At 36.4% G+C, this 11,869-nt stretch overlaps 1 protein-coding gene across 8 annotated transcripts in view; it reads right to left on the bottom strand.

Moving 5' to 3' along the window:
* Positions 1 to 1,098: 1,098 nt before the first annotated feature.
* Positions 1,099 to 11,869, bottom strand: part of slc4a11 (solute carrier family 4 member 11) — a 69,448-nt gene continuing 58,677 nt past the window's right edge. For all 8 annotated transcript variants that reach the window (XM_079855298.1, XM_079855301.1, XM_079855300.1 and 5 more), the window contains 7 exons: positions 10,461 to 10,686; positions 10,173 to 10,279; positions 8,109 to 8,274; positions 7,101 to 7,274; positions 6,742 to 6,937; positions 4,264 to 4,433; positions 1,099 to 3,283 (listed from right to left, as the gene is read on the bottom strand). In XM_079855298.1, the coding sequence (XP_079711424.1) occupies positions 3,217 to 3,283; positions 4,264 to 4,433; positions 6,742 to 6,937; positions 7,101 to 7,274; positions 8,109 to 8,274; positions 10,173 to 10,279; positions 10,461 to 10,686 (1,106 nt within the window). In that variant the 3' untranslated portion in view covers positions 1,099 to 3,216. The remainder of the gene's footprint in view (positions 3,284 to 4,263; positions 4,434 to 6,741; positions 6,938 to 7,100; positions 7,275 to 8,108; positions 8,275 to 10,172; positions 10,280 to 10,460; positions 10,687 to 11,869) is intronic.

Genomic DNA, 11,869 nt, shown 5'->3' with positions numbered 1-11,869 from the left:
GTTCTTTTGAGTCGGATCTTTTAAACGAGTCGGTTGCGCAAACCCGTTCTTAAAGGGATAGGTCACCCAAAAATGAAAATTCTGTCACCATTTACTCAACTCTTGTCGTTCCAAACCAGTTTGTTTTTTAAGGTCTTCGGAACACAAATGAAGATCTTTTTGATGAAATCTGAGAGCTTTCTGTCTCTCCATGGACCAATACTACAGCTATACGCAACTACCATTTTGATGTTTCAAAAAGTTCCTAAAGAGATCATAAAACTAATCCATATCAATGGAATGGTTTAGACCAAATTTTCTGAAGAGACTTGATCGCTTTATATGACGAACAGATTTAATTTAGGCTTTTATTCACATATAAACATTGATCAGCTAACATAAAGCTCAACCGAACTTGCTTGACGCGCGAGAACAAATCTCTTGCGGAACCAAATGTGCTGTGTAACACACGATAATGAATTGGTTCTCGCATGTCTAGCGAACATGATTGAGCTACTGTTTACCACAACTGATGTGTGAGTTGAGGAATGTTATATGTGAATTCATTTTTGGGTGAACTATCACTTTAACTATATTCAAGATTCAAGAAAAAAATATTTATTCAAGAAGCATTTAGAGTGAACTGAGGATTTGACTGATGGGACGAGTATTTGGCTACTTTAATAACTGAATAGCAGAAATATCACAAATTACATGTAGAAATGTGTTTACAAATTGGTGGTCTATCTATCTATATTTTTTAAACACATACAAAAAAAAATGCATTTGATTAAAACAAAACATCCAGCCAAGAGATAACATATTTTTAATATCTTGTTCTACTTATTATTATTATTATTATTATTATAAATCAGGCTTTCCATCTATGATTCTAGATAATGTTAACAACACTTAACATGACCATTAGAGGGCAGTTAATGCCTACATTACAAAATTACTCTAAAGTATTGTGGTATTTTTTAGTAAGAACAAACTAGTGACTAGTCACATGATTACTGTAGATCAGTTTGACTATGTTTCTAAAAAAACACTGGCATTTAGTAATGAAAATGAACTGTAGCCAACATAAATAGAAAACAAAGGAGCGCTGAAACAGATGGGTATCAATATATCTCTTTATTTGGCAATCAGCTTGAAATGATCTAGATTTCAGTGTATAGCATACCCCTATTAAACCCACACCATCCTTCCAATAAACATGTCTCTTATTTACCTTAGTTTTTACATATTGCAGTTTACAAATTTAGCTTATCTGTTTGACAAAATCGATTTGACAATGAATATTTTTTATGTGCTTTATAAAAATCTACACATTATACATTCATGATTAGAAAATAAAAAATCCAAAACAATATTTAAACAGCACAGAACAAAACTCGTCGACATATCCCACCCAGGTGTGAGCGACCACAAATTAAAGTTGAATACTTCAATATTACAGTAAATACTGAGGGATGTCCAATGACAAACAGGATTACTGAAGGGAGGTTGTTTTTACACCAGAGGTCTGGACTCAAGGAGAATAACTATGATACGGTTACAGGGAAGATAGAGAGCAAGAAATGGGAATGCTGATTACGCAAGTGTTGCGAGATCTTCAAGAGAAAACCATCTTCTTCAATAGTACGCCTAATCTCTCTCTGAAGCTTAAAGCTCTCCATGTCTAGTCTGATTCTCAGCTTTCTCTAATCTCACATTGCCAATGATTAAGTGCACAGGTGCCAACTTTTTTGCCCACAGTTAATCAAACCATGTCTTTCTTTCTTTGTGCGCCTTCATTTACAGCGTCTATTTTGGGAATGTAATTTTGTTCGATGGGTCAAAATCATCAAAGATATCTGCATCTTCCAATTTCTTGGGATCTCTAAGAGGGTTTTATTCAGAAAGACCGCAAACAACTATAAACAACTATGAAGTAAGGATATAATGGAACTATACCTTCATTTGACCATTATTTCTAGTTGCTTTTAATAATAACACAAATTACGTAATAGTAATACAAATTAAAAGTTTCAATGTCTTATAAAAGGCATGCTTTCTCTGTTTTAAATATATTGTGAGATGGACGGACATAATCGTGTGCGTTTAAGTAAGTGCCTTTCTTTTGGGCATTGTTTATAATCATGCCTGTGTGTGTGTGTGTGTGTGTGTGTGTGTGTGTGTGTGTGTGTGTGTGTGTGTGTGTGTGTGTGTGTGTGTGTGTGTGTGTGTGTGTGTGTGTGTGTGTGTGTGTGTGCGTGTGCGTGTGTGTGTGTGTGTGACTGAGGAAGGTACACAGTTGTGGTGTCTTGTGATGTGCAAAGCTTAAATGTCAGAGTCCATTCAGCAGTGAGTAAGGTCCACAGAAATGCTGCTTGTTTTTCTCCTTTTCCCTGAAACCCCAGCGCTTAGGATACATTCTCAACACATCAGTGGGTATCCAAACTAGAAGTCTATTACCTCGAAAGTAAACTCTCTTTAGAAAACTTTAAAATATTGATAGCCTCTAATAATCCGCTGTATTGCTATGAGACACAGTTTCCTAATAAGGTGAGTGTATAGTTTTGGTCCATGCTCATGACATTATTACTTATTTGCGCTGATATGTACCAAAATGCATTGGAAAATCTGCGATCGACGGCTTTTTTTTATTTGACGTATGAGAGTTTTTGCGCTGGGTGAGCGTGCGTGCGAGTCAGTGTTCAGCATTAAGAGGTATTGCTACAGATTCAGTTCAGTCTCTTGTTCAAAAACCAGCTGTGTTTGTGTCCAAAAACACTATGATCGGAGATGGAGAGAACACTCGTGTAAATTAGTCATGGCACAATTGTTGAGAATAAATGTGATGGTTTCCTACGTCTTCTAAAACAAGTGTTTGGTCTGTACTGTGATGCATGGATACATCAGAATAGACTAGAGAGGGGGGAGGGGGCTTTGGTGTACTATTCAAATCATGAGAGAAGCAGTGACTGACCGAGGTCAATAGTCAAACAGTCAGACAGCGGTCTGTCTTTCTACTCTTGTCTTGAACAGGCAGCTCATCTTCCCCCTCTCTTGTTCTGTCTTTAAATATCCTTCTTTTCTAATCTCTCGTTCTATTACTCTATTACTCGATCAGTGCTTCACCAGAATGCCTGCTGTTAAACACTAGAATCAGTTTGTTTTTCCTCCCAGAGTTTTGCATTTCAGAAACACAATTCCCAGAGTCCTTTGCTCAGAGGCTCAGTGTGCATGCGTTCACATGCGCTGTGCATCCATAATGTCCAGGTACTTAGCCTCAATGATCCTGGGCAGTAGACAGTTCCTGAGGCAGGGACACAATTCAAAGTATGTTAATATCATATATACAAAGTATGGTAATATCATATATATCCGAGCGGGATTCGAACCGGCGTGGGTGGTGGGCGTGCTAAGAAGGACGATAAAGACGGCAGCCTCTAGTGTCAGACACTAGAGCGCCTCTTGAGGCCTACCTGCACAGCTCTTACTAGCTTACTACCAAAAAGAGAATGAGACAGAGCTTGTAATAAAACAAGAATCAACATTGGCTTGGCTTTTCGAAGATGACGAGAACTGAGGGATTTGAAATGTAAAAACGAAGCTGAGAGATTTTATTGAACAGATAAGCTCTCTAACAGAGTTCATTGTAAAGCATTATCTATTGCGAAGGATTATTTCATTATGGTTGTTGTAGCGCAAAATGCATACATGGTGTACCTTTAACAAAACTTCTTAAATCTTTGTGAATATTTGAAAAATATTAACAATATTTGTTGGTGCGATAAAGAAAATCATGTGGAGCAACCAACATGCAGACCCTCATGACTGTGTAGGTCAATAAGTGTCTATAAATATCAGACAGTTTTACCTTATTATGACAAAACAATGCTTTAAAATGTTATTTTTGGACCTTGAAATTAATTTACTTGCTAAATATTTTGAAACTTTGAAATGAATGATCAAAATGTGTGCACTCACATGTATTCAAAGAGTAAGGGAAATATGTTACTAGTTTTTACTTGAAAGTTGTACTACATGACATTAAAGTCATTCAATTTAAATAATTCTTGACAATGGTATTAAAGTTTTTCAAAACCATATACTAACGCGAGTACATTTATAAGAACTATAAAGATTTTTCCTTTGTTTTCCTTTCATTCATCATTCTATCGTATGACCTTTAGCAAACACGATTTATTACACATGCATGTGCCTGGCAATACACACACAACACAGAGAGACAGGAGATCGTGACTTGAGATCTGGAGGCATTTCAGAACTCACCTGATGGGTATGAGGATAAACATTAGCAGAGGAAATATCATCTTCATATACGGGAGAGGGTACATCCCAAACGCACAGAGGAAAAGCAGCTGCACCATCTGAAGGAAAGTGAAGTAATGGATCTTTCTCTGCGGCACCTTGCGGATGTAGTGGGTTGGCGGGTAGGATGTCTGAGAAAGAGTAAAGGGCAATTGAGTGACAAAGAAATAGAAGATGATGGGACTAAGATCCATTCATGTATGGACATTTCACTTACTGTACATGAGTCTCCACAATACAAATATAAATCACATCTAAATCAGGGCTATATGCATACATAATGGAGATCACATCTGTGATGATGCCAATGCTCAGCAGTGAAATTTCCCCCCATATGGCAATTAGAATTTCAGTTTCGTGGTTGCTACAGCCTCGTATCTCATCTATGATCATTTGTACACGTGTGGATTAAAGGACTTCCAGACTACCATATGCTGGCATATACAGGTGCTGGTCATAAAATTAGAATATCATCAAAAAGTTTATTTATTTCAAGAATTCAACTTAACAGGTGAAACTAATATATTATATAGACTCATTACATGCAAAGTGAGATATTTCAAGCCTTTATTTGTCATAATTTTGATGATTATGGTTTACAGCTTATGAAACCCATGAAATCAAAATCCCAGAAAATTGGAATATTACATAAAATCACACAGTAATTACACAGTGATACCATGGTCATTGAACCAGGTTTTGGTTATTTTGGCAGTGTGGGCAGGTGCAAATCCTGCTGGAGAATGAAGGAAGCATGAAGTGCTCTGGAAATGTCCTGGTAGACGGCTGCGTTGACTCTGGATTTAATAAAGCACAATGGACCAAAGTCTTCTTTTCTGATGAGAGCAAATTTTGCATCTCATTTGGAAACCAAGGTCCCAGAGTCTGGAGGAAGAATGGAGAGGCACACAATCTAAGATGCTTGAAGTCCAGTGTGAAGTTTCCACAGTCTGTGTTGGTTTGGGGAGCCATGTCATCGGCTGGTGTTGGTCCACTGTGCTGTCCACTCAACGCAGCCGTCTACCAGGACATTTCCAGAGCACTTCATGCTTCCTTCAGCAGACAAGCTTTATGGAGATGCTGACTTCATTTTCCAGCAGGATTTGCACCTGCCCACACTGCCAAAAGAACCAAAGCCTGGTTCAATGACCATGGGATTACTGTGTAATTACTGTGTGATTTCATGTAATATTCTAATTTTCTGGGATTTTGATTTCGTGGGTTTCATAAGCTGTAAACCATAATCATCAAAATTATAACAAATAAAGGCTTGAAATATCTCACTTTGCATGTAATGAGTCTATATAATATATTAGTTTCACCTGTTAAGTTGAATTCTTGAAATAAATCAACTTTTTGATGATATTCTAATTTTATGACCAGCACCTGTAGTTTTGTTTGGGAGAGAAAAAAATACATATGTGGCCAGAATAACCGTCTACTAAGGATGTGCCAGGATAGTTGACTAAAAGTCCAACAACCAACTAGTCGATTAGTGAGGGCGACAAGTAAAGAAATTGAAAGAAATTCAGAAGAAATTCTTCTGAAAGAAATTAATACATCTATTCAGCAAGGATGCATTAAATGAATCAAAAGTGACAGTAAAGACAAAAAATCCATACATCATAAATCCTGAAAAAATGTAGCATGGCTTCCACAAAAATATAAAGCAGCACAACTGATTTCAACATAAGAAGAATAAGAATAAATGTTCCTTAAGGAGGAAATCAGCATATTAGAATGATTTCTGAAGGATCACGTGGCTGCTGAAAATTCAGCTTTGACATCACAGGAATAATTAAAAGTTTAAAAAATATTCAAAGAGAAAGTAGTTATTTTAAACTGTAATAATATTTCACAATGTTTTTAACTGTATTTTTGATCAAATAAATTCAGCCTTGGTGTTCACCCAAGACATAAGAACCACCATTTACTAGAGATGTGCCAGGATGGATGACTAATTGTCCAACAATCACCTAGTTGGTTAGTGAGGTTAGTGAAGTTAATTATATTATATAGTGCTATGCTTAAACTTACTTTAACTTAATAGTTGATTAATAATTAATAAAAATAGTTTTAACAAACAACCGGAGCCCAAGAACTCAGGTTACACTGAAACATTCTGCTTGCAGGATGTGAATAAGTGGTTTTGAAATCCCACCAACTATTTGATTATGAAACATTTTGCCTATCCCTAGCATTTACACAGATTTAAAGCCACCATTTACGATTGTCTCAGTAAAAATTAACAAAACGACCAGGTGTTAACAGCCACATAATGCATCAACGGAGACTAAGTCATTTCTGACCATGACAAGTAGAGGGCGCTCTGTTGCTTTATTTGCACAGCATCCGCTCTCTTCTGTGTTCTTATTTGTGCAACACCTATGACTTTTATTTGCCTTTGTTTTCATCGAAGACACACACGCACACACTCACTTGTTCTTTGAGTAGCAGAGCCATGCGGTCGCACATTTGATTGCCTTCAATGGAGGTGAGAGCGATGTAGAGGAAGAGCCCATAAAGCACAGGCTTAGGAATCCACTGCAGGGGCACCGGCAGCAGAAACAAGCTCACACCTATCAGGATGTTAGCCACGAGCGAGGTCACTCGCGTCTCCTTCACACTCACTATACTACACACACGCACATGTACACACACACAAACACACACAAAGGCGTCATTTAAAACCAAGCACACTGTGCCAATAACTGCTATAATGACGTTTGTGCTTCACAGATTGATTGCGATTGTAATTGCTTGTGAGCGTGTGGCTCGTTGATGTGGTGTGTGCTCACGTCTCATAAAGGTGTCCTCCTTCCACCCTTTCCTCCACGATGGCCAGCTGTCTGACGTGCAGAGTAGAGTGCGGGAACGCAGCATGCATCCACGGCAAGCCCAGCACAGACATCAAAATATTAATCAAGCCAGACAGAGTCAGGTCCCAGTGATACGCCGTGCCCTTCAGTAACCTGTGGCACACACACACACACACACAGTCACGACTGCACAGTTTGACCCAGTGTCCTATCCAGGTGCAAAGCGACAAGCTTCCAGCGACCAATCATAATATATTTGATGTTCAATATGCAGCTAGGTGCATGGTGGGTGTCATTTAAATAATATAAATTGCCAATTAAAAGTTAGGGGTCAGCATGTTTTATTTTGAAAGAAAGAAATACTTTTAATCATCAAGGATGCATTAAATTGATCAAAAGTGAGAGTAAAGACATATTCAAATTCATAACAATTTCGAATAAATGCTACTTTCCATTCATCAACGAATCCTGAATAAAATGCGTCACAAAAATATTTAGAAGCATAACAGTTTTCAACATTGCAGAAATTCTGCTTTGCCATCACAGGAATAAATTACATTTTAAAATATATTAAAATAGTGAACATTTATTTTAAATTGTACAAATATTTCTTAATTAAGATTTTGTAAATGATACGATGACACGATCAAAGAGGTTCAAATGAAACACCTTCCGTTTTAAGTTGTCCTGGGCTAATTTGCATAAAGATGAAGTTGGTCGCAGGTTGCTCATTTGTTGCTCTTTGAAAATAAATGGCTGTAGGACGCCTTGACGCTACAAATCACTGCCAGTGCTCAATACTCCTACACATGAAAGAGGTTGCTTGTCACTTTATCACATTGTTAGGTTGATAGCAATGTGACTAGCTGGTCAGAAACAACCTGGTTAGGTTAATGTTTGGTTAATTTGAATAATCATTGTGATGAAGCCACTTATGAGTGGTGAAATGTAAAAAAAAAAAAAAAAACAATTTCAAAAGACATGAACCTGTTTTCTGGTGCATTTGTGAGAGAAACTACAATGTTCTGGTCGATGAAGATGAGGATAAACAGGAGGAAGCCCAAACCCATTGCACTCAGAACACTTGCTCCAGACAGCTTATCCAGCGGGGCTATTTGAAACATTGGACCTTCATGGAAGTTAAACACCGGCACTGGAAGAGAGCACATAACACAGTGAACCTCAGCTCACACACCATAACAGACCATCCAACAAAAACCAGACCTTCCAGAATAGTGTGATTACATCTACAGCAATTGTTAAATAGTCGACTATGATTTTCATCATTTGCGGTGTGAAAGCACCACCAGTGACGTTATTTTACTATAGTGAAAAAGCATTTCTATAGAAAAAATAAATGTGTAAAAAATGGCCACAGAACAAACTGCAACAAAAAAATGGCAAAAAAACAAAAGCCCAAGCACGATAGCATTGTATACATTTCAGGTAGCACAATTTGTAGTTGGAATATTGGTTTAGGTTTAAACCTGACCACATTTAAATTAAAATCCTACATTTAACACAAGTTATGAAAGGAACATTATTTTTATAGGAACATTAACAGTAGCGTGATAAGAATATCTGACTTTCACAGAACAACAAAATCATAGTAACACTGAATATGTTCATAGGAAGGTATGTGTAAGAAGTGTACCTTGCTTTATTTAGTTCGTGGCTTTATTGTTTAAAATTGCTACCAGGTGATTATTTTGTCCACAAACACAATGTGGGAATCAGGGGAGTTTCTCACAATTGTGAGTTATAAAGGCCGATTCTGAGGAATTTGACTGACTTTTTTTCTCGGAATTGTGAACCTCACAATTTTGACTTTATAACACGATATTGGGAGTTTATATCGCGCAATTCTGACTTTATAACTCACAATTGCGAGTTTATATCATGCAATTCTGAGGAAAAAAAGTCTGAATTGTGAGATAATAAATCGCAATTACCTTTTTCATTTTTTATTTTGTGGAGGAAACAAGCTTTCATACTGTACATATATGTTTTGGATTGTTTGGCCATTTCCCTGCAGTTTCTGCTTTGATCTAATTTTCAATATGAGCCTCTCGACTGCAGCATTGGTACGCTGAGTGAACGTTTAAAGAGCCTGAGGTAAGAAGTAAAATCTCACTCTGATAACCAAGTTAGACTCCCACACCAAACAGATGACAGAGGAGTTGGAGGAATAATGTAGTGATAGTCGGAGTGGAGTGGCTTTGCTGTAATGTGCTGGCTGTAGAGAGGGAGCGTACAGGCAGTGTGTGTGTGTGTGAGTGTGTGTGTGTGTGTGTCTAAGTGTTGGTAGGGCCGTACGTTTTGGCAAGCCTTCCTGGCTTGACAAACTGAGCCAAAATTTGAACTGATTCTCAGTACTGAATCTTCTCTGCTATTTGCATCTCATTTAAAATTGCTGCTTAAATGCTGCATTTTGACATGTTGAAGATAATCTCTCAATATGATTAAAGACATTTACATAATAAAGCAGTTTTATCATTATGAATGTTTTGTTTTTCTCTGCTTAAATTATAGCATGAATAAGCTCACTTACTAACCTTATATTAAATACTATTATCATGATCAAACAAAAACACTAATATTGACTATTCGTGAAATAATGTAATGCATATAATATTATTTATATATAATAATAATAATAATAATAGCAAAAACATTGATGATAAATAATGATTAAATGTGAAATAATATAATACAAAAACTAATATAAAATAAATAAAATAAAGAATAATGTTTCATGTCAAATTAAACAATTAAATAATAACAACAAAAACAATAATAATAAATATTAGGGAAATGAGAATAAAATAAAATAATAAAAATGTTTAATTGCTAATAAAAAATAACAATAGCAAAAACAAACCCATATTGCTTGCTAATACCAGAAAAAAGGATCAGTTTAGTATTCTGGAGAAATTAAACAGTGTAGAACAAAAACTAGATTTCCTGTTATTTGAAAACTGTCTTGAAGAAATGTGTACCTTAGTGTCAATGTGTGTGCAACATGAAGACAAATAGTGTCACATGACTCACAGGCAATGTCGTTGAAAACGTATGATCCCACATAAGAGAAGACAAGCACTGAGATAGGCAGAGCACAGTCGGACAGAATCTCTCTCATCTTCACATGCAGAAACGGACTGCCAGGAATAAATGGAAAGATGGGGGTGTCAAAACAGTCTTCTATCACAAAATACTCAGTGTGTGCACAGGTGTGTGTGTGTGTGTGTGTGTGTGTGTGTGTGTGTGTGTGTGTGTGTGTGTGTGTGTGTGTGTGTGTGTGTGTGTGTGTGAGAGAGAGAGACAAGAAGAGATCCTCACCTCCTCCTGAACTGGTACAGTGTGTATCCCACCCACAGTGTGCCCATCATGAGGAGGAGACAAAGTAGTGGCCGTGCCCGTGTGCACAGAATGAAGGATTCTGGGAGGGACACAGACCCTGCCTCAGTCAGGTTCAATTCCCCTAAATGTACACTTCCACTGATGCGATTCAGCTCTGCCGCACTCCCATTGGCCAAAGTGGGAGCATGATAGTACTCTTGAAAGACTGTAAAGGAGATACCAAGATAAGGTATTACTATTTATATACTGTAAAAAAAGGTCAAAATTTCTATACAGTATATCTAGGTTTAAAATTAACGCTAACTGTATGCATTGTGTGAATGTTTTTGAATCGTCAAAATGAACGACTTTCTCAGTGTAACATTTTTACTGTGCCACATATTTATTAAACAATTGGTTTAAACAATAAGACATCACTTATGACACCTCTCTCAAGTCAAACAAGTGATACAGATGCTAAACTACTAAAAAATACTTTCACTCTACTACAAATACTTCCATAATTGTTAAAATGCATACAATTCTAATTATTAATAATTTAAATGATTAAAACATATTAATTTTGTATTGTTTTATTTTATATAATTTTTCTAAAATAAAAGTGTGCAATTGTAATGGAAAGAATGCTTAAAAGTACAGCATATGTAAGCATTTACTCTATGTATTATGTAAAAGTTTTAAGGGATTTTAATGAGAAATTTGGCACTTCCATCACTCATTTCTGATGCGATACTTCAAAATGCGCATAAAAACAGGGTAATGGAAACATAGCTACTAACACCAACCAATGCTTTCTGCTGACATTTACGATTGTTGACGGGGAAGAAAAAAAAACACATGACAATTTTAATATCCTGATAATGCTCCTCTGGTTTCATGTCAAAGAATTTTAATCACAAATACACATTAAATCTTAATTATCTTAAATCTTGACAACTGAAACTATTCAAACATGTAAATTATTATATTTTAAAATATTATTTTATATTTCTAAGGTCAAAGGGTACTATTGCACTGGTAAGACTGCCTATAAAAGTACATTATATATCAATCTAAAATCATCTTTTAAGTTTGGTGTATGTATTGTGTAAACGTTTTGAATGTCTTCCCAAGCGTAACATTTCTCCTGCGCCACATCTTTATTGAATAATTGGTTTAAACAATCACGATTACTGATGGAATTTTTGTGGAATCTTGTTTACTGCCAATAACATCAACCAATGTTTTCTGCTGATAACACATGTGCATTGCGCATGCACATTTTTGGGATGTCTTTCTTGAACGGCCTGTTTCACATCACAGCAGAACATTTCAAAGGAAGTGGGGTCAGGCCTCTAATTTGGCCATTGTGAAGTGCTGAATTTCTTTTGTTTAAAGCGTTCTGTTGT

Source organism: Squalius cephalus, assembly GCF_949319135.1.
Source record: "Squalius cephalus genome assembly, chromosome: 21".
NCBI lineage: Eukaryota > Metazoa > Chordata > Actinopteri > Cypriniformes > Leuciscidae > Squalius > Squalius cephalus.
The sequence above is the reverse complement of the archived record's forward strand: the minus strand, read 5'-3'. Positions and strand labels throughout refer to the sequence as shown.